Raw genomic sequence first — 24644 nt, 5'->3', positions numbered from 1 at the left:
GTTTATTAGTTATGCTATTCAAATAAGCCTTAACTTAATTCGTTATATATTCTCTCATAATTTGTTGGTCAATTATGATGATAATCAAGTTAAATTGTTAGAGATAAATTATTAGTGAAAAAGTCATGTTCTTGCTTTTCTTCTACATGTGTGTTTGAGATTGAATTTAACAGGCCTTTTGCAAAGACCCAAGTATCAATCAGTTGTTGCAGTATACGTAGTAGTTATTAAGCCTTTTCATTGACATCATCATTATCACTGCTTCCATTGCTAATCCTTTCCGTGTATTCGTTTGATGTAGTAAAAATAAAGAAATCTAATGAGTACAGTATCTTTTTTACTAAATACCCTGATAATAGAATTATAAACTTACCGATAGAAATTTTATATATGAGCATATAGAAATATCGTTTACTTATTATAATGATTATTATATTATATACAAAGCTTTGATATATTTATTTTTTTCTAACAATTTAATGTCCACGTATGATGATTGTTGGGCTATTACTATCCATCCATAAAACTCAATAAAATAAATAAAAATGAAAATGAAAATTATAATAAACATCTATCTTATTTTTATTTTTCGTATTTGTATTGAAAAAAAAGGTGATATCTGAAATATGTGGTTGTGCAACAAGGCTGTTCCTCCATCCACCATTTCTTTATCCATCCATATTATCATTTACTTGTTTTACATACTTTTTATCTTCATTTTGGTTTTCAATTCTGTTCTACCACTACCATTTCCATGGCTGCCTTTACTCTCTCCCCTGCTACTTCTTCTCAGGTAATTAACTCTAGTTCTGCACCTAGCTTACAATTAAGTTTATCAATGTAATATTAATGTTAAGTTGCCAATTAATAATGATAATAATAACAATATAGTGTGATTGAATGATGAGGTACAGTTGCGGTCCGGTAACAATGGGTTGTTCTCACCGGCTCCATTACTAATGTCATCATCATCATCATCGTCATCAGCTGTTAGTAACATTAAGAGCCAAAGAGTGATGACAGTGACGTGTCAGGCTGGAAGCATCCCGGCTGATCGAGTTCCAGATATGGAAAAAAGGAAGCTCATGAACTTGTTGCTTTTAGGTGCTATTGGTCTTCCAACCACAGGGATGTTGTATCCTTACACCTATTTCCTCGTCCCACCTGGGTCAGTCTAATTATGCTTTCTTCCCTTAAAGTACTACTTATAATTGTCATAATAATTGTAATAATTATAATTATAATATTAATATAATAATGATATTATACGGGTAAACCGATATGGCCTTTTTAGGTCTGGATACCCGGAGATGGGGAGTATATTTACATAGATCTAAGCGGCCGGGTTATCATTGTTTTCAACCCTTTTTCCATGGCCACCCCAAAATACTCACTGTGATACCATTTGTAAGATCGCTTTACGCTGAACATGTACAACATATAAATCCATGAGTTCCTTAGTACTTTAAAACCAACCGGTGATAGAGGGAGATTCCCCTAAGTTGATATGCATACATTTATTAAGTTGATATGCATACATTTATTTCTTCTTATATCCGATGTGGAACACACACAAACCGATTAGCTCCAGCAATTATGTATGCATCGAATACATACATAGTGATTATAAGTTGCTAAGTTAATACATTATGATTACTTAAAACTAAGATATGTAACATAACTACTAGTTGTTGAAAGTAGAAGATGTTTGTGTGTGTTTATTTAAGTTCTTATATGCTTATTGCTTATTTTCACAGTGGATATAACTATCTTAAACTGTTTAAACTGCTTATTTTAGAAGAAATAATTTATAGAACTAATCAAGTTAAACAAATCAGAACTTTAAAATAAGCAATCCAAAATCTACTTTTTTATGTTTTCTGTTAACTGATTACCATTTGTAGACGCTGAGTGAGAGGATCTTAGAATCAACCTAACACGATCTAGAGGCGGAATAACAATAGAAAGAGCTTAAACGAATATCTATGGGTTTTCGGGTTCGTACAAGTCAAACCAAGACTAGATCTTGATAAACACGAAGCCTAGACTGACATTCTGTGGTATTTGGACATGAAGATTGAGAGAGACTCGACCCAGAAGTGTTTTTCGTGTGTGTGTGATGTGCTGAGTTGTTAACCAAATTAATGAAGATTAATTAGGCTTAAATACCTCAGTTCCTATGTCGGTCGACAGTGAATGACAGTCGGTCGACTGACCATGTCAGTCGGCCGACTGTCGAGTAATATTACGAATTATATTTAAACGTTTACAAATATAAAATAACACATCGACAATCAACGTTTAACAATATTACAGGTTACAACATGATCGAATAAAACGTTAAAGTTCATGGAACTAGGGATTACAAAATATGCACTAACAAACTCCCCCTAAGACCTAGTTCCTCATAAGTCTTCGATCTGCTTCAATCTCTGTACGGATCTGTAACCATATTGTTCAAATAGCAAACCTTTGCAACACGAATGTACTGTTGTGCTTGAACTCTATTTTCTGGCCTGTACAGCATCCGATTGTAGTACAATGTGAAGATGTCAGCTTCACAGCAATTTCTCAACCAAACGGGATCTAAAACCCGTATCGAGTCTGTCTCATCTTCCTTCAATTTGTCCAAAACGATGACTGCCTCCTCTGAGCGTTCATCGTAGTACCACCAGCGAAAACGTGGGCTAAAGTTCTGCGGCATTTTCATCACAGGAACCTTTCTCATATAATTTACTGGCTTGTATTTGACAATCTTTCTTCGTTCGCCCGTTTTCTTGTTTGTTCGATAAGTGATCGTGGGAAATTGAGGGCCGAATCCCTCAAAGTTCTTTGACAAGTACGAGTGTCTTATCTTCTTGCAGACAATATTAGGAATTCCGTCATAATCCCTATATAACATTTTGAGCCTAGCCACCTGCATAAATTCAAAGTACGGTAGAGACGTGAACTCGTATCCATGTTTGATGTAATCAACTCCGTACTCCTTCTTTATTGCGTATATATTCAACTCTTTAATGTAGGCTCACGCAATTATTTTTCCTTTAGCCAAAAGATTCGCCGGTCTATTAATGTAATTCATCCATTCAGGTTCCGGCGCTGGCTTCTCACAATATTTTCTGATCCTCAACAGGATCTTCCACTCAGCTTCTAGAACTTCTATCTTTTCTTTATTTATCTTGACCGGTAAAAACCCTGGAGGCAAATCTTCGGTCTTTTCTTTTTCTTCGCATTTACGGTTTAGAAGCTCTTCATTCATTTTGAAGTAGTCTTGAAATGTAGGTAGATCTTTATCGTTATTACATTCGTACTCTGGAAAATCACCTATTGGTTCATCTTCAATAATTACTTCATCAAAATCTTTGTCGTTTTCATTACTTACGACAATTTCCTCAAAATCATCACTAGAATCGTAACGATTCTCAAAAGATGAGCTAGCAGTTGCGTCAGCTGAAGTACTTGCTTGTTGCTCTTGACGCACTAGCTCGGCCTGCTCCTCAGCGCTTAGATCCGGCGGGATCTCCCCTTCTTCTAAATCATCAAATACAACTGAGTGATTCAGACGATCCTGCTTTGCCAAAAAATCACGTAAAGAATAATCAATATTTAGAGGAATTACTGACAGTGGGTTCTCGCTTGTGCCTTTAGCAATATCCAAACCTAGCTCATCCTCGCCTTGATCGTTAAAATTACCAAAGTCTATATCCTCCTCGAGATCTGTAACATCCCGCATTTTTCCGTTAAATTATTTTAACGCCCGTCTTTTTCTTTTTAAATAATACCCTTCGTATCTAGATTCGTATCCTTTGTTAAGTAACATTTTAAATATTCTCGTTATCGGATTTTAATATCTCCCGTACTCCCGTGAAATTTAAAATAATTCGTTCGGTTAATTCCCGCACCCGATTCATAGTTGAGGGACCAAACTTGCCAAGGGTTCAAACCTTTGACTAGGTCAAAGGGTCAAACCCTTTCCACCCTTTCATTATCACCTCCTCCATTTTATTACTTCCTCCATTTTCTCTCTAACTCCAAACACAAAGATTCATCATCCATTTATGATCTAGCGGGTATTTTGCAAAACAAATTACATATTTGAGCTCCTTGCAACTTCCTCTTCGTTTTGGTACCAACTTCATCTCATTTGGGTAACATTTCTAAAACACTAGATTTCTTTAAATTCGTGTTCTTGACTTATAAAGTTGTTAATTAGCGTCTATGGCTCATTGTGATGTCGTGTATGTAATTTGTATGCTCGATTCGTTGTTTTTGGTGTAACTAGTTCAATATGAAAATTACTTGCTAAATCCTTGATTTTGGATGATCAAATGTTGTTAGATTGTTAAAGTGCATGTTTTAAAAGTGTTACTAGTATCATTAGCTTCGTTTTGATGTATATGTTGATTTAGGAAACTCCAAGAACATGATTAGTGATTTTGTGAACTTGGATTAGGGTTTGATAAGCTTTACATGAACTTTTGATGCGTCAAATGCTATGAGATATTGTTGTTAAGTGTTTTGTTACAATGTGTGTTTGATCACCTTCAAAACGGCATATCACATGTGTGAATTGGATTCCCGAAACTTAAAATGCATTTGATGAACTTGAAACTTTGAAAATGGATTCTTAATGATCACTTGACGGAAAATCGGTTATTGAAATTGATGTTTTTGTTTGATGAAACGTGTTTAGTTGTTTTCCTTGTCAAATTACCTTTCCAACGATATATAGTATGCATTTTGGATGTTTTCGGTTCATAAAATATGTTAATTTGAGTTTTGGTTCGTGACTTGGACCATTTTTCTGCAAACTGCATGTTTCCCAGGTATTGCGCGCCGCGCATATACCCGCGCGCCGCGCAGAATTAGAAATCCCAGATGTTTGCCTTCGTGGTTAAGTTCTGACCAGGATTTACACTTGGGTGCGCGCCGCGCAACCCATAGCGCGCCGCGCATATGCCCAGCTCATTTTTGTTTTTATTTTTCCTTTCACAAAATGTTTCCCGCTTAACCGTAACTCCGATTAACATGAAACTTGGCCATTCTGCTCATAAATGATTTCTCATCATGGGAAAATTGTCGGATACCCGACCCGACCCCGTTGACCTTGACTTTGACCAAGTTTGACTTTTAGTCAAACTTAACCAAACAATTATACGATCGTTCTAACATGCTTAGTTACTTGTATCGTGCATGAAACTTGACTAATTGATTCACATGCTACATAATCGAGTCGTAACGAGCCATAGGACTAATTGAACATCTTTGACCGTTTGTGTTTACCGTTATTGATATAACCTATATGTTTAGGTCAAGACTAGCCTTGTCTTTGCACGCGTTTACTTGTTGAAGTACTTTTATAACTCTCGCACTCAAGGTGAGATCATAGTCCCACTTTTACTCTTTTTGAACTTATATTTGGGATGAGAAAACATAAACGATTCTTTTGAACTAAGTGAACACAAGAACGGGAAAACAAACATTCTACATACGAGTTTAGAACAAAAATCCTCAATTCGATTATCATTAGTTACACTTGACGGGTGTAAGCGAGAACTTATGTTATATGGCCATATGGGTTGACAACCCTCATCTCTGACGGTTCGCTACCGTCTACGGATGAAATATATTTTCGAGAATCAGTGTTTGTTCTAGCACTATGGATGGGGTATACAATGGATGGAATGTTAAGCTTTGATAATTGGGTGCTCGTGAATATTAACTTTTAGAATGTATTACTATTATTTCAACTTTGCAAACCTTTTGGTTCGACTTACTTACTTTTACTCACTTACTTACTTAAACCTATGATTTCACCAACGTTTTCGTTGACAGATTTCTATGTTTTTCTCAGGTCTTGCACGATATGTGATACATGCTTCCGCTCATTATTTGATACTTGCATTGGATGTCGAGTATACATGCATTTCATGGAGCGTCTTATGACTTTACTTTAAACCGTGTCGCCTAGATTTCATTTGTACTTATAACCTTGTAACTTAACTTTTGGTTGAACAATTCTTTTAAACTTTGGAAACAATCTTTATGTTGAAATGAAGGCGACATATTTTGGTCAAACGTTATCTTAAAGACTTATAATCAGGTAATGGGACCCACGTAGCCGACGCCGTCACTTGACGATTTGTCGGGGTCGCTACAAGTGGTATCAGAGCCTTGGTTGTAGGGATTTAGAGTTCATTTGTGTCCACTCCGAGTCATAGGGTACATAGGTGAATCTAGACTACAACCGGCATATAGACTGAAGTAGGAATTACTTGACTATTTGTGCATTTATACTCGAACTCTTCTATCATATTTAACTCGTATTCGATCTTGATCTTACGTTGATAAATTTTGTTGACGCGCCACCTTGACTTTATAAAGTAATGTTAAATGCACATGTAAATCAGGGTAATATAATTTCCGGGATTATATTACGGTGATTCACATGGACGTTCCGACATTATGACATAGAGAATTTAAGGCGAGTCAAGGAAAATTTTCTCTCTATCCTTATTCCATGCCACGGTTAGTATTGTTGAAAATACTAACCAACGATATTCTTGTCTCATGAAGGAACAATGGCTCACCAAGGTCAACACAATACTCCTCTCGAAACTCTAGAACAAGCTCTTCAACGAATGATAACCACCGCCGTGGGTACGGCCGTGGCCGATCACTTTTCTAACAACAACAATCATGGAGCCGGTAATTCAATCGAAGGTTGCTCCTACAAGAACTTCATGAAGTACAATCCTCCCACTTTCGATGGAACCGGAGGACCGGTTACTCTCACCCGATGGTTTGAACAAATGGAGACCGTTTTTAACACAAGCGGTTGTCGAGACCAAGATGAGGTCAAGTTTTCCACCCTCACTTTCACCGGCATTGCTCTCTCATGGTGGAACACGTATGTACAATTAGTGGGAAGCGATGAAGCCCACACACTCTCTTGGACCGAATTAAGAGAAAGAATGATCACCGAATACTTCCCGCGCGACGAGACTCGAAGGCTCGAACAGGGTCTAAGGAATTTAAAAACGGTCGGAAATGACCTCGAAGCTTATAATCAACGGTTTACCGAACTAGTCACAATGTGTCCAAATATCATGACTCCCGAATCCCTAAGAGTCGAACTTTACATGGATGGCCTCCCTAAGAGCATTCAACACAGGGTAATGACACCTCGACCCACTAACCTACAAGAGGCTTTAACAATGGCCCGCCATACTTTAGACACGGCGAATGAAATGGAAACGCCGGCACCAATGGTCGAGAACCAATCGAGCGGCAATAAAAGAACATGGGAAGCCTCTCAATTAAGCAATCCCAACCACAACAACCTCTCCAAGAAGCCTTTCGCCTCCAACGACAAGAAAGGCTATGCCGGAAAACTACCTTTTTGTAACGAATGCCACAAGCATCACTTTGAAGGATGTGGCAGGTTTCGCCACCGGCGCCAAGGAAGTGGTCACGTCGCCAAACGTTGTGGAAGTACCACCCCCGTCGCTCGAATGATGCCCAACGCACACAGGACGGGTGCTTGCTTCGAATGTGGTCAAACGGGTCATTTTAGGAATGAATGCCCAAATAAGAAAATCAACCCCAACGCACGCCGTTGAACTTTCAACATCAACGCCTAGGATGCCCGAGACGACGATGGACTAGTCACGGGTACGTTTCTTCACAACAAACCGTATGTTTCATACTTATTCGATTCAATTACCGCTAGACGTTTTACAACCAAGACTTTGACTTGTACTCATTACATTCCACCTTTTTCCCTTAGATACTACTTAGGCAATTTAAGCGACCAACGGAAAGATATTGTGTGTCTATAAATTCTATCGGAGGATATACGTTAAGAATATTGACTTGACACCTATAGAACTAGGGAGCTCAGAACCTATTCGTTAAGGAGAAATTGTTTCCCTACAACTAGGTATAGATTATTGTGAACTAAATAATTTTCGGTTGAAAACCGATACCCTCTTCCTCGTATCCATGACCACCTGATTACTTGCATGAATCCCGTGTGCATTCCAAAACGACCTCCGTTCCGGTTATCATCAATTGGGGGTTAAGGGAGACGATGTCTCCTAAGCCATTTCCGAACTCGCAACGTTAGTTGTAAATCTCTCTTAGTACCGTTTGATTTATTTAGGACTCCGTCCGTATTCATGAACCTCCTAAACCACGTATGCAACTTATCTAGACAAATCTGTTATCGTATTTATAGATGACATCTTAACTTATTTAAGTAAAGAAGGAAAACGAACAACATCACCATCTTACGCTCGAACTTTTGAGAAAAGAGCAACTTTATACCAAATTCTCCGAGTGAGAATTTCTGTTGAACGAAGTCCAATTTTCTAGACCATGATGTTAATGGTCAAGGCATTACAATCAATCTCGAAATCAAGCCACATGTAATCAGGAAACTCTCCCAACTCGGACTTGTATTCGTAAAAATCTTAGATCTCGTCTGTTATTACCGAAGATTCATTTCTGACTTTTCTCGTGTTACACGACTTTTAAACTCGTTAACTCACTAAGGAAAACTTTAAACCTCTCCGTGTTCGAACCTTGAGCGTGATTCTTCACACCAACAATTCTAGTTAAAATCGTATAGCAACAGATGGAACTCAAACATGGAAATATTTCTACTTGAACGCCGAAAGGCATACTCTCTCGTCTCAAAAATCAACATAACTAAAATTCGTTATTTTGCACGAAGAATTCGAATACTAAATTGTGGATCCGATCAATTTTCTCGTCATCCCGTACCACACTACCTACCTCTGTTATTTCACCGTCACCGTCTAATATTACTGGAATTTAAGATAACACACAATCCAACGATACTTCACTCTTCTTTGACTTAACGCCCTTGTGTTTCTGATAATCGGTCAACTATTATTCAACCCCGAACTATACAACTACGTGTACTACCTCGTTTCTCTTTCAGACTTCAACTTTTGACAACTAGAGGCACGTTATGGCAACCCCGAGATGTAAGCTCATCCTATTCTAAGTCCTCATTTCACTCCTATCTTTATCGCTCGCATTTCCGTTTAAGGAAACTCCTTGTAACATTTCTCCATGGATAGAGAAACTCTTCATATTACAATAGTATTAGCCACGAGGGTGAATAGTTCTAACGAACATTTTCGAACCCTAACTAACTTGTTCAAACGTATATTAAGAGATTCTATTCCAACACGGTGCATCTTTGTCAATTATCACGTATCGAAATACTCGTTTCACTTCTAGTTTTGCAAGAAACCTTGGAGACCCGCTTAGACATGAGTACCGCGTACCACCCACAAACCGACGAACCGAGCAAACGAACGATTTACGTCTTGGAAAGACATGTCACAAACTCGTATTGTCACCTTTAGTAGATCACTCTTACAACAGTAGATACCACTCGTGTGTTCACACGCACTTTCCGAAACCCTATATGACCGCTAATGTCATACCCCTGTTCATTTAACCAAAGCATCAACCACCGAAATCTGAACTCCATCAAGAAACAACAATCGAGATCGTTCAAGTCCGAGAAGGGCTCGAGACAACCCATTGTCGCCAGAAGAGTTATACCAAACTTAGATGAAAACCTCACCAAACCCAGTGTGTAACCGCGTAATATTGAGAAACCGCACCTTGGAAGGGTGTAATCCATTTTGGGAAATCGAGAAAGGCTATATCCGTAATATTGAACCTTTTGAAACCTTGGGGCGTATTGGAACCGCTTCCTACCGTTTAGAACTTCCGACTCAATTAAGTTTCCGTTTACCCTACATTTCGTGTAACAAACTTAGAAACTTGTCCTGCGGAACAGGAACGTGCAATCCTGCTAGATACATCAACTATCGATGACAAACTACTCTTCATAGGAAAACCAGTTGAAACCAGGGATCGTAAAAAAAAAAAAAAAACCAAACCTTAATACAACGTGAAACCCTAACTATCCAAATTCATGAGAACACTCAAGGACGTACCTTCACTTATTCATAGCATTGACATCTCCGGTCTCGAGTGAGAGGCATCGATTATTACTTCAAACTAAATTTCGGGACGAAATTTCTTTTGAGGTGTGGATAATGTAACATCCCGCATTTTTCCGTTAAATTATTTTAACGCCCGTCTTTTTCTTTTTAAATAATACCCTTCGTATCTAGATTCGTATCCTTTGTTAAGTAACATTTTAAATATTCTCGTTATCGGATTTTAATATCTCCCGTACTCCCGTGAAATTTAAAATAATTCGTTCGGTTAATTCCCGCACCCGATTCATAGTTGAGGGACCAAACTTGCCAAGGGTTCAAACCTTTGACTAGGTCAAAGGGTCAAACCCTTTCCACCCTTTCATTATCACCTCCTCCATTTTATTACTTCCTCCATTTTCTCTCTAACTCCAAACACAAAGATTCATCATCCATTTATGATCTAGCGGGTATTTTGCAAAACAAATTACATATTTGAGCTCCTTGCAACTTCCTCTTCGTTTTAGTACCAACTTCATCTCATTTGGGTAACATTTCTAAAACACTAGATTTCTTTAAATTCGTGTTCTTGACTTATAAAGTTGTTAATTAGCGTCTATGGCTCATTGTGATGTCGTGTATGTAATTTGTATGCTCGATTCGTTGTTTTTGGTGTAACTAGTTCAATATGAAAATTACTTGCTAAATCCTTGATTTTGGATGATCAAATGTTGTTAGATTGTTAAAGTGCATGTTTTAAAAGTGTTACTAGTATCATTAGCTTCGTTTTGATGTATATGTTGATTTAGGAAACTCCAAGAACATGATTAGTGATTTTGTGAACTTGGATTAGGGTTTGATAAGCTTTACATGAACTTTTGATGCGTCAAATGCTATGAGATATTGTTGTTAAGTGTTTTGTTACAATGTGTGTTTGATCACCTTCAAAACGGCATATCACATGTGTGAATTGGATTCCCGAAACTTAAAATGCATTTGATGAACTTGAAACTTTGAAAATGGATTCTTAATGATCACTTGACGGAAAATCGGTTATTGAAATTGATGTTTTTGTTTGATGAAACGTGTTTAGTTGTTTTCCTTGTCAAATTACCTTTCCAACGATATATAGTATGCATTTTGGATGTTTTCGGTTCATAAAATATGTTAATTTGAGTTTTGGTTCGTGACTTGGACCATTTTTCTGCAAACTGCATGTTTCCCAGGTATTGCGCGCCGCGCATATACCCGCGCGCCGCGCAGAATTAGAAATCCCAGATGTTTGCCTTCGTGGTTAAGTTCTGACCAGGATTTACACTTGGGTGCGCGCCGCGCAACCCATAGCGCGCCGCGCATATGCCCAGCTCATTTTTGTTTTTATTTTTCCTTTCACAAAATGTTTCCCGCTTAACCGTAACTCCGATTAACATGAAACTTGGCCATTCTGCTCATAAATGATTTCTCATCATGGGAAAATTGTCGGATACCCGACCCGACCCCGTTGACCTTGACTTTGACCAAGTTTGACTTTTAGTCAAACTTAACCAAACAATTATACGATCGTTCTAACATGCTTAGTTACTTGTATCGTGCATGAAACTTGACTAATTGATTCACATGCTACATAATCGAGTCGTAACGAGCCATAGGACTAATTGAACATCTTTGACCGTTTGTGTTTACCGTTATTGATATAACCTATATGTTTAGGTCAAGACTAGCCTTGTCTTTGCACGCGTTTACTTGTTGAAGTACTTTTATAACTCTCGCACTCAAGGTGAGATCATAGTCCCACTTTTACTCTTTTTGAACTTATATTTGGGATGAGAAAACATAAACGATTCTTTTGAACTAAGTGAACACAAGAACGGGAAAACAAACATTCTACATACGAGTTTAGAACAAAAATCCTCAATTCGATTATCATTAGTTACACTTGACGGGTGTAAGCGAGAACTTATGTTATATGGCCATATGGGTTGACAACCCTCATCTCTGACGGTTCGCTACCGTCTACGGATGAAATATATTTTCGAGAATCAGTGTTTGTTCTAGCACTATGGATGGGGTATACAATGGATGGAATGTTAAGCTTTGATAATTGGGTGCTCGTGAATATTAACTTTTAGAATGTATTACTATTATTTCAACTTTGCAAACCTTGTAGTTCGACTTACTTACTTTTACTCACTTACTTACTTAAACCTATGATTTCACCAACGTTTTCGTTGACAGATTTCTATGTTTTTCTCAGGTCTTGCACGATATGTGATACATGCTTCCGCTCATTATTTGATACTTGCATTGGATGTCGAGTATACATGCATTTCATGGAGCGTCTTATGACTTTACTTTAAACCGTGTCGCCTAGATTTCATTTGTACTTATAACCTTGTAACTTAACTTTTGGTTGAACAATTCTTTTAAACTTTGGAAACAATCTTTATGTTGAAATGAAGGCGACATATTTTGGTCAAACGTTATCTTAAAGACTTATAATCAGGTAATGGGACCCACGTAGCCGACGCCGTCACTTGACGATTTGTCGGGGTCGCTACAAGATCAACAGCCTCAATATCGAAATTATTTTCCCACTCAAGCACCTTCGAAAGTGCCTTGTTCGCTGTAGTCTCAGCCTTTACAATCAGCAAATTCTGAGCATCAAACTTAGTTTGTAACTTCTTCAATTCAACCTGTTGATCTTCAACCTGCTTGGTCAGTTTGGCAATCTCAGCATCCTTTCTTCTCTCTCGTTCATCAGCTTTTTCTTTAAACTTTTCAAATTCAGAAGCCATATTGACAACCTTCTCACTTAATATAGAAACCGCAGCATCTTGTGTAATAGCGGTCGTGGATGCAGCAGCATGAACTCCTATATCAGTTTCAGCACGTGTTTCTTGAGTAGCAGCAGCTGAAGGTTGTCGTTGTGGTTGTGATTGCTGTGATTGTCGCTGTTCAGTAGCGGAGGACGACTCAGTCCTTTTTGCCTTCTTAATGAATCTTATGCGCCTCTGCTTCGGCTTTGTTGTAACCGAAGGACCCTCAGATTGTTTTCGCTTTCTCAGCTCGAATTGATCAGGGTCAAGGTCATCTCCTTCATCGTCTTCATCAACCAGTATCTGTTCAATTGGAACAACTGGCGGTGGCTGATTAACCTCTTGATCGTCTTCACCAACTGCGACGATATCATCTTCATTACCAGACGTACTGTTCTCATGACGACAGGCAGCACCTGGTGGACATACATAGTTTTCATTTGCGAGGTGGCCAACCAATCTCTTGAATGGTTCATCCGGACCTCTCTTTTGCTTGACTCGATTGAAAGTCAAATCGTTCAGATGATTCAGCTTAATCTCATCCTCCCAAACCTTATTCAAACCTTGCACTTGCTTTTCAATCATCACCTGCAAGAACCTAGGAAACATTAAGTGGCTCTTCTTTTTCACGTTCACCAACATGCTTCTGAAAATTACTTCGGAGAAGTTGAAGTCCGCATGAAGAACTAGTGCTGCAAACATTGAGCTATAAGTCTCATTCAGCTCATCAAAACCGCCTACCATTGGACTCATGCATCTCAACAACACCAAAGTTAGGTATTTGTATTGATGACAGAATCGAGTTCTCTTAACAGCTCCTTTCATTGGATCACCAGAGTATCCACATCTTACTAGACACCTTCGGACCTTAGTTCTATTCAGTGTGACTGGCATAGAATCATTATCTGGAAAACCTAAGTCTTCACGAACTGTCTGTGCCGAGATCTTTACAATTGTACCACCAACGCTGCTTCGTATCACCTTTCTTCCTTGTTCAGTGACTATAGAAGCATTGTTCCAGAATTCTCGTTGGTGAGAGTAGTATGCCTTGCATTCTAGAGTTATTGCAGTATGAATCCTGGACCTTTTCAAGAATTTGATAATATCAACGAAGCCTTCCTTTGCTTCAGGTCCTTCCTCGTTTAGACATGCCTCTAGATTGGCATTTTCGCTTGCCGTCAGGCCTGGAAGATTCTTGGACAGAATCACCTCTTCCTCATGTACGTCTTCGTTCACTGGACTACCTAGTTGAGCCATTTATTCTGCTATACAAACATATATACAATAATCGAAAAGCGTTAAATCGAAAAATAAAAAAAAATACAGGAAACAACAGTCGGTCGATGAACAATTACAGTCGGTCGATGAACAGCTACAGTCGGTCGACTGTCAATGATTACTTGGTCGAAGTTCTGTTTACATTTAGGCAAATGGTAGTACTTTTTCAATCGGTCGATGTTCCTTCAATCGGTCGGTTTAGTACTTAAGTCGGTCGGTTTACAACTTAAGTCGGTCGGTTTATCATATGTCGGTCGGTTTAAAGACAATCGGTCGAACTAATGACAATCGGTCGAAATACACTAAAATCGGTCGATTGTCTCCTAAGTCGGTCGACTGTACTTTCTTTCAGAGCCAGAATCAAAACCGAAGGTTTAACGTAAAAGTATACAAAATTCAATCCAAAACCAATTTTTGACCCAAAAATAATACCAAGAACTCGTTTAAAACAATTGATTCAGCAAGCCAATGCTTTTGATAAACCGCGTTTTGATTTCTTGTTAACTGAGTTAAGTGTCAAAATATTGTCAGATGCTCTTCCTGACGAAGAGACCAACGAGTAACTTCATTTTATGTGTTCTGCTTGCATAGCTGTATATACTGTGTGGTTATATTTCTTTTCTTTCTGATTGTTTCTGTGTGTTTAAAATCCAAAAACCAAAAAGATTTTAGATTTTTAGTATTTTAGGGGGAGTAATGAATGCAACATCAGATATTCATAGAATGGGATACGGACTTAATCATAGAATGAGATGATCATAATCACAATCATGTAAATATCTTGATAAGGAACTCATGGAAAGGTTTACAGCGGTTGAGGGTAGTCACTTAATTACCACAGGTGCATACTTTAAAGAAAATTGTTGAGGAAATCAACAAAAGGTGAGGGTATCCCCTATCATGACGTATAATCTAGAAACACATGATGTAGAATATCCCCAAGCAAATTCCAAATTGCTGCACCATTGAGTCACACGACTAATTGGGATATTCAAGCGATCAATAAGCGTTGAAAATGTTCTAATTGACTATGCATACCGACTTCTATCAAACTTTAATTCTTGAATCGTACCTAAACTCCAAAATAGTAAGTTTATCTCAATAAGAGTGTCTTTCCTGTGAACGGGTTGAAAAGTGTGGTTCTATATTACAGACAGTCCATGAATGAATGATTTAAGTTAATTGATACACAAATGAAGAAAAGAGATCTTAATCGCAAGGAAGTCAATTCGAGAACTAAATCAAAGTCAAGACTGCAATGTGTTGTTTAAAAAAAAAAAAAAAAAAAAGGCACATTGCATATCAAGTTATTATATCATGAAAACAAAAGTGAAATCATGGAAGACGAAAATATCAAGGTTAAGATAATGATGAAATCAAGAAGAGAAGTCTTTTCAAGAATACAAATGAGTGTGAAGATTACCAAGAAGAACTTAAATCATTCATACTTCAACAAAACCATTCTATTGGACTTATTATCATTGTCTGTGATATGGGACTGTACCCATTAAGGCCTAGACAGCGAAAGATGTTTTCAGAGAGATATTCTGAATACTCACTTATTAAGAAAGCTACGTCTTTCATTCCGTTTCCTCCAATAACTTTAATAATAAAGAAGGAATGAGATTGATAGCAGTTGGTTGATTGCACGATTGATAGAATATTGAATATACTATGAGATCCATCAGAATCATATGAATTGAAAAGTATACGTTACGATAGAAGCTAATGGCTGACAGGGATATTCCAAAATTACTATGAGAATCTTCCTGTTCAATTAGACCTATCGTATGTGCTTGTGGTAACGGAAAGCGTCAATAGACTTGTGCTCAATTGACTACCTAATAAATCGTGCGATCTCAAATGATGTCTAAGTCAATGATTGAATCTAACATAGCAATATGTTAATGTAATTAATTAACTTGATCATCAAAATGTCTAAGAGGAAACTCTGTAAATGTTTAATGAATCTAGAAACCATGTTAAAATCTTTGCTCTGATACCACTTTGTAGACGCTGAGTGAGAGGATCTTAGAATCAACCTAACACGATCTAGAGGCGGAATAACAATAGAAAGAGCTTAAACGAATATCTATGGGTTTTCGGGTTCGTACAAGTCAAACCAAGACTAGATCTTGATAAACACGAAGCCTAGACTGACATTCTGTGGTATTTGGACATGAAGATTGAGAGAGACTCGACCCAGAAGTGTTTTTCGTGTGTGTGTGATGTGCTGAGTTGTTAACCAAATTAATGAAGATTAATTAGGCTTAAATACCTCAGTTCCTATGTCGGTCGACAGTGAATGACAGTCGGTCGACTGACCATGTCAGTCGGCCGACTGTCGAGTAATATTACGAATTATATTTAAACGTTTACAAATATAAAATAACACATCGACAATCAACGTTTAACAATATTACAGGTTACAACATGATCGAATAAAACGTTAAAGTTCATGGAACTAGGGATTACAAAATATGCACTAACACCATTCTTGTTTCGGGTTGACTTTCTAAACAGAAGTAAACTACCTATGAATACCTGTCAGGGTTAAATAAACAGTTTGGTAGTTGCTTATTCAAACTGCTTATTTGGTTATGATGAGTTACACTCTTTACAAATCCTTAAATAAGCAAAATTCCCAAACACTTGCACAACTCTCTATTTGATCATTCTCTATTTGATCATTGTGTGATCGTGTCCCTTTGCAGTTAAATCTAATTCGGTGCTCTTTTTGCTGAATTATTGTTTGTGTGGTTGTGTAAAACAGTTCAGGAGGTGGTGATGGTGGTACCCCTGCTAAAGATGCTCTTGGAAACGATATTATTGCGACAGAATGGCTTAAGACCCACGGGCCTGGTGACCGAACCCTTTCTCAAGGTCTAAAGGTACCTACTTTCACTTTCTTACAATAACCTTTTCTCGAAATATTATAATAAAAACTATTACATAAATGATGGTGTATGAGTATACCTAGCAACTGAGACTCATACTCTCAAGCTTGGATCAATTGGGTCAAGCTTTCGGGTCAATTGGGTCTTGACAAAAATTAGGCCTGACAATGTAAATGACAACAAAGGTCCAATGGCTTTCCTTCTAACCTATTAGGTCATATACAACATATAAAGAAACAGGTCTAATGAGTATTAATTCCCAAAGCTCAATAGGTAGAGATAGGTCTAATGGGTCGAGCATAAAAAGTTTCATCCGTTAAACATTTTATGAAAGCATTCATGGTTATATCATTTAATATGTATATTACTCCGTAATATTTTCTTATATATCCAGTAAATATATATTCAATGTAAAAGTATATGACCCGTTTGGACCCAATTGACCCATTTTATATGTGACCCATTTCAACCCGTTACCTAACTAGAACCAACCTGACCCATTTGGTCCCGTTAAATTTTTTTACCCATTTCAACCCAAAACCGTTTTGACCCGTTACCCAAATGGACCCAACCTGACCTGTTTTCCAATTATATGTATCAGCTATGAAATGATCTTGATCATGGAAACTTGCAGGGAGACCCGACATACCTAGTGGTCGAGAATGACAAAACGCTAGCAACATACGGAATCAATGCGGTGTGCACCCATTTGGGGTGTGTTGTGCCATGGAACAAAGCAGAGAACAAGTTTATGTGCCCATGCCATGGTTCTCAATACAACAACCAAGGCAAAGTTGTTAGGGGTCCTGCTCCTTTGGTAAATTATTCTGCAACCTTTTCTTTTTTCTTTGTTTGTTTTACAGACGCAATTACCAAGTTTTTCTGCGCATTGATCATTGATCCGTCAAATATTAATTTGGTATTTTTTTTTTTTTTTAACAGTCATTGGCATTGGCTCATGCGGATATTGATGATGGGAAAGTTGTGTTTGTTCCATGGACTGAAACAGATTTCAGAACTGGTGAAGCTCCATGGTGGTCTTAGATTCTTGATCATTTTTAAGGGATTCTTGGTTTGTTTATTTGAGAATCAATATATGTACACACAACTTAACGTTTTATTTCTTGTACCCAACAAGTTCATAAGTTTGTCAAATGCCCACCAATAATATCTTTTTATTATCCTCTTAAATTAGTCTATATACCCCAAACTTGTATGATTGATGATTCACAGTTACACACTCCTTGTTTGTGATTTTGAACAAGGAGTACAAATGTTATAAGCATGTTGTAAGTTATTTACGAGTTCTTGATAGTACAAATGTATAAGGAAGGCGTAGAAATGGTATAAGTTACTATTCATAAGTTTAAGAAATTAGATGAAGGGGTAATTACTTGCACAAAATGACTAGTTGAATAATTGCATCATTAAAAGTATAAATATCATAATGAACGTGGAACGAAAGATAAAAAAATATTAAAAAAGGTTGGGACCCAGAGTTAGCATAATAAAGTATCAAATGATGAGATAATCAGAATACCAATTGGTAGTACAACTAAATTAGCAAAGACAGTACATTATGGGAGTACAAATGGGCAAATGGCAACAACCCATGTAAACAATACAGATGGAGGTGGGTAAGAAGTACACAATGCATGATTAGTACTTTATGTATCAAGGACTCCCCAAACTTGTATAAATGCACATTAACTCCTTAAGTTACAAGAACACGATAATTGAACTACAACATTCAGAGAACTTAAAACGTCATTGAGTGCAGCGTTGATGAATCTCATAAGGAGTTTCATCAACACTGCACTCAATCATGTTTTTACTTCTTTTCTGAAATATATTCAATCTACCACTTCAAACATGTAAGTCTCGAAATTTCTACATCTTGCATATCTTAGTCGTCTTATAATATTAGATGCATTTCTTCCTTTTCTATTAGTGAGTGATTGTACACCGCCATTATTTGGCGTTAACCAACCAAACATGTTTAGTGGTACTGGTCTGCCTCTCTTAGCGAGAGGTCCGAAGTTCGACTCCCTTGGGGTGCATCATCATACACAAGGTTGCCCCTTAACCCTTGAATTTCACCCAAGGGTGCCTTCCGCACATCGCGTTGCGGGGGCAGTGGGGGATGGGGGGTTTTACAGCCCATGCCCTGAGATTGGACCGGGTTTCTTCCTGGGCAGCAGTTGACAGCAGGTTATGTAACTGTGAGAAATGAACGTGTGAGTGTTTTAGTCTCTCCTGAGTGATTCCAAAAAAAACAGTAGGGCAGTGTACAAATTGCTTCCCATGTTAAAAAATAGCAAGATCGTATGTTTATGAGATTCAAAAATTAGTAACATTACAAGGTATACAAAAGTGATCAAAATGACAAAATCAGCCCTAACGATCTCGAGGGTGTGTGTATGTTTATTGTTTCCTACAACTCAATAAAATCATATAGTACATTTCTTTTACTTATTATGAAGATTACACTATTGAACTTAATACAAAATACAAAAGACAATGATAAGAATACTTTAATACCATCTCATGGAGCCATGAGTCCTTCAATTGTATAAAAAAGATCCTCCACCAGATCTGTTTTAAATAAAAGATTTTGCAATGTGTGCATCACATCATACTCAGGGTCCAGCTTCCTCTGCCAACTCTGTTAACGAAGAATGCAAATTTCCAAAAATTTCAGGGAACTCAATAACGTAAGTTCCAACGTCAAATTTGGTAAAAAAACATCTATGCCCATAAGGATGGTAACAACCGATAATAAAAGTATAGATAAATAAATTCTAAAACTTTACCTCCAAAACCAAAGTGGTTACTATCACGGTGCACACATTGCCATCAATATTAACTCTATGGCGCCTAACTTGCTCAAGCAACTGCTGCATGCAATCAGTAGGAGTTAAAAAGTCGCCTTTTCCCAATCTCCATGACACAAATGAGTTCTCTACATCCTGTCAAGACCATAGTTCCGTTACATGTCACGAGAGAATAAGAGATCAGCTTAAATATATTTATGCCAGTTCAAATAAACCAATGACAGAAAGTATGAGTTCACAGACTTCAAGAAACATGTAAATAATATTAAAAAATATCAGCTTACTCAATAAACAGACTCAAAGTCCATCAAAATTTATCAAGAATAACTATATATATAGATATAGATATAACTTTCACTCTCGTATCAATTCCAAGTAAAGATAGTAACTTTCACTCAGTAACATAAACAAAGTTTGGAACTTTATCGATCTTTAAGTTAAAGTATTTGTTAAGTTAAACGCAGGTGTAAAAAAATGACCAAATTTAGCAGTACCCACCATGGAAATACTGAAAGTCATATTAACATTAAGAATAAGTCAATGGTGGTTGCCTAAAAAGGGAACATATATTACCTCGCCTTCCATATAAACTTTTTGAAAGTATGGGAAAATATATTACTCGCCTTCCTTATTATTTTTTTTTTTTGAAAGTAAGTCCCTTTATTTGAGTGAGACAATACAAAATAAAACCCAATTACACAACTACCAATCAATATACAATAAACCGTGTTATTGTCCAAGACTCTCTGTTGGAACATACAATGAGTATGAACATGAGTAATGGCACATATACAGAAGAGCCTGACCTTAATAAAGGCAGATGGGTTTGGGCAGTTTTGATGTTTTGAAAATTTAAGAACGTGTTCAGCAGCAGCACGCCCATCTTGAAGAGCAACAGCCTTAAAAAACTCAATCAGATTGACTCTATCTTTCTTGCAAAGTTCAGCAGTCATACCCACATCAAGAAAAACTACATGAGGCTTAGATTTGAACAGGCCTGTATCCGAAGCTGGGCCCTCAGTTATCCTTACAAGAATATTCCCGGGATGCATGTCAGCATGAATAAAATTGTCAACCTGTAATTGAAGATGGAAACATGTTTAGGGGCAGTCTGTTAACCAATAATATTATACCTGGCAATTGAGACCCATTCTCTCAAATTTGGGTCAATTGGGTCTTGGAAAAAATTAGGCCTGACAATGTAAAACAAAACTTAAAAAAATGTCCAATGGCTTTTTCTTCAACATATTAGGTCTTATACAAAATATAAAAGAACGGGTCAAATGGGTATCAGATCCTTCGGTACAATAAATAGACAGCTCTAATGGGACTTGTGAATGGGTCAAATGGGTCGAGCATAACAAGATTCATCCATCAAACATTTACGAAAGCATAAATGGTTATATCAATTATTATGTATATTAATATTTTCTTATATATATATATATATATATATATATATATATATATATATATATATATATATATATATATATATATATATATATATTATAAAAATAAATAATAACTAAAATAATATAATAAAAATCAAATGTAAATGTATATGACCTATTTGGACCTATTTAACCCATTTGACCCATTACCCGTTTCGACCTGTTACCCAAACCGACCCAACCTGACCCATTTGGACCCGTTAATTTTTTTTACCCGTTTGACCCATGACCCATTTCAACCCGAAACCGTTTTGACCCGTTACCCGAACCGACCCAACCTGACCCGTTTGCCAGGTATAGTACTTATTAATATACAGATGAATGATCAAACAAGAATGTATAACTACATACTAGAAGCATCTTTAGTAGTGCGTGAGTTCCAATATGAGCAAGCCCAGATTTAATGCCTACATGTCCTTCTAGATCATCCACATAGTGCATAATACTTTCCCCATGCTCAAAAGTTTCCACTAAAATAGCAGGATGCACTAGTGGATATAAAGGCCTGGGGAATGAAACATCTTTCCAATTTCTAAAATTATAAATAAAACGACTCAAATGAGCTGCCTCCCTAGCAAGATCAACTTGAGACATCATAAAGACAGCAAATTGTTGTATGCTTTCGTCAAGTCTCAACCATTTTAAAGTTGGGATAAATGTTGATACTTTAGCAAATAAATTAAGCAATATAAAATCCCTTCTAATTGCTTCACTAACACCTGGATGTCTAACTTTAACAGCAACAAGAATCGGCTTAATTCGTTGACCACGATGGCGAAACTTTAAAGTGGCTCGATGAACTTGAGCTATGCTTCCAGATGCTACTGGTTCCTCCTCAAAGTTTTCAAATATCTCATGTAATAAACGACCAAATGCCTTTTCAATAGTTTTCTTTGTGTATGAATAACTATGTGCTGGTGCGTTTGCCTGAAGTTCTGTAAGCTCTGTGCAAAGATCATTTGGGAAAAGATCTGGCCTTGAAGCTGCCCACTGACCCCATTTAATAAACGCGGGTCCCGCTTTTTCTAAAGTGTAATGAACACATTGTAACCATGTCTTACGAAACTCAATACCAAAAGAATCCGCAAAAGGGGCCATAGCTATGCATGGTGCAAACAAAATTGCTAAATATACTGCTCTAAGACACAATATTAAAACTTCAATAAGAGATATAACAAATGAGGTCAAGAAAACATGCCCGTCTTGTGCATGTGTGTAAAGATCATTCTTATAGGATAACGCTTCGGCTTCGGCCCATGATCTTTGGTTCCACGCTAGCTCGCCTACTAGAAAAGCTAATATACCAGGAGCAATTAACTGGGACCTACTTAAAGCAAAGCTCACTGCACAAGCGACCCTAGTCAATGGTTGTGTTGACCAATTATAAGTACAGATTTGAGATACCCTTTTCCAAGCAATTTGAGCATGGTGCGAAACTTTATTACTTGCATACATGAAACAATATCTTCGAACATGTTTGTAACTCCACAAGCTTCCTTTTGGTTGATTAAATGTATAAAATGTGAGGCCTCTGTTATGAAACTTATAGTGTGAATGCAGTCTATGGTAGGAACGGTGAAACACGAGTGCCAATTGGGCACCGTGATTACTTGATTCAAAGCTTTTATGCCTTGAAGAAACAGAATGTGCTGCCCTTCTAACATTGGCAACAGCCAACAACCTGCATAAAATTAACATACCACCTTTATCTCGTGCCAACTATGAGGGGTCGTTTACTCACATTGCTGGCCAAGTACAATAAAATAGTCACCACTTTTTAATAAATTATTGTCATGGATGATTTAAAGTATAGACCCAAATTTCAGGAATAGAATAGAGACACGATCTGGAATTAAACACACATAACAGAGCTGTTCTCTAAAGATAGATCATCCACATTGGGACGTGACAAAGTCTACAAGTAGAAAGTATATCCTAAATTTGTAAAATACTAGTCTGATCATTGTTCATAACTACGGTTGCGTTTGATAAAACTGAATGATTTAGCGCTTAATGGTTCTTAATCTGAATGATTCAGAGTCTCTGAATAAACTTGGTTCAAAATGAAAATAAGCTGTTTGATAATCTTTTGAATGAAGGATATGAAATGAGTAAAATTACCTTTCTACCGTGTTAAAAGAATAAAAAATTCAATATACGTTTGTTAAGTGTTCTGGATATGATTTGAGGATGATATTAAGGAGAAATTATGTGCTTACAGGTTAAAAGAGTATTTCAACTCTGAAAAAGCTAAAATGAATGATCTTTTAATTACCATGCTGTTTTACAGATTAACTGAATAGATACAGTAATTAACACAGGCAAAATGCATGATTGAAATCATGTATTAGCACACACATATACCACGTGATGAGATAAATACAGTCAATCAAAACCAAACCCTAACTTCAAACCACAGCCACCATATTCAGCTAATTAAAAAGTATTAATTAATTAACTAATTAATTAAACACAAATAACATCATAGTCTAATAAAAAAACAAATAAAATGTAAATAAAAGGTTCAATTACCTTGCTAACGCCATGTAATTCAGATAACAATGACCGTAGGATACTTGCCAGCATTTTCACCAGCTAAAGCATTGAATCATTTTCGTCGGTATTGTAAACGTGGCTGTCGCCGGCAGTGTAACATGAAGATGTGATGAATTTTACGGTGGCAAAAGAATAAACGGAGGTTGATTACGGTGGCAGGTTCGATCAAATTCGTGTCAAAAATGGTTGCCGCTCAATGAATGCCGCTTGTCCCTTCTATTTGGTTCATTTTCCCTTTTTCCCTTTTCCCTTTCTCTTTTTCGTTTTTTTTTTCCTTTATTAATTTAGTAGTAACTAGTGACGCTGCTTCTAATCAAATGGTTAAATTTAAATATTTGTAGTTTTGTGTGTAGAATGTAGGTTTGCTTTTCAAAAAAATATGAATCTTAACAATTGTGAGAATAAATTATAAATTCAACTAGTTAGGCGATCCGACTTTGAATCCGGTTCTTCACCCTTGATTAACATTAATTACATAGCTAATTATTGAGAAAGTAACAATTTATCATTTTTTTTTGTTTTATTTTTCGTTTTGTCGAGGAAGGACACAAAATAGTTATGTGATTGAGTTGTATCAAGCGTCAAAATAATTATTCACCATGTTTTGTTTTAGTTTTCGTCTTGTCGAGAGAAAAGACCCAAATGCCCAATCAATAAAGTGAGACGTACATCAACGATTGATACAAACTATTTAATAAAATAGGAAAAACTATATATATATATATATATATATATATATATATATATATATATATATATATATATATATATATATATATATATATATATATATAATAACAATAAACGGCTATTTAAAAAT

At 36.8% G+C, this 24644-nt stretch overlaps 2 protein-coding genes across 2 annotated transcripts; one reads left to right on the top strand and one right to left on the bottom strand.

The window, feature by feature from the left end:
* The first annotated feature begins 636 nt into the window (after positions 1-636).
* LOC139891137 (cytochrome b6-f complex iron-sulfur subunit, chloroplastic-like) lies at positions 637-18171 on the top strand. Its single transcript, XM_071874074.1, has 5 exons — positions 637-793; positions 915-1168; positions 16857-16974; positions 17615-17797; positions 17923-18171. Exons 1-5 carry the CDS (start codon positions 755-757, stop codon positions 18022-18024), a joined length of 696 nt encoding a protein of 231 aa, XP_071730175.1. The 5' UTR covers positions 637-754; the 3' UTR covers positions 18025-18171.
* Positions 18172-19311: 1140 nt separating this feature from the next.
* Positions 19312-24031, bottom strand: LOC139891136 (uncharacterized). Its single transcript, XM_071874073.1, has 5 exons — positions 23801-24031; positions 21620-22949; positions 20621-20890; positions 19794-19949; positions 19312-19645 (listed from the first exon to the last, which is right to left on the bottom strand). The coding sequence occupies exons 1-5, from the start codon at positions 23812-23814 to the stop codon at positions 19526-19528; spliced, it is 1890 nt and encodes a 629-aa protein (XP_071730174.1). The 5' UTR covers positions 23815-24031; the 3' UTR covers positions 19312-19525.
* Between the last annotated feature and the right edge of the window lie 613 nt (positions 24032-24644).

This window comes from Rutidosis leptorrhynchoides, chromosome 2 (assembly GCF_046630445.1).
Source record: "Rutidosis leptorrhynchoides isolate AG116_Rl617_1_P2 chromosome 2, CSIRO_AGI_Rlap_v1, whole genome shotgun sequence".
Classification (NCBI taxonomy): domain Eukaryota; kingdom Viridiplantae; phylum Streptophyta; class Magnoliopsida; order Asterales; family Asteraceae; genus Rutidosis; species Rutidosis leptorrhynchoides.
Note: the sequence above shows the minus strand (reverse complement) of the source record. Positions and strands in the feature narration are given on the sequence as shown.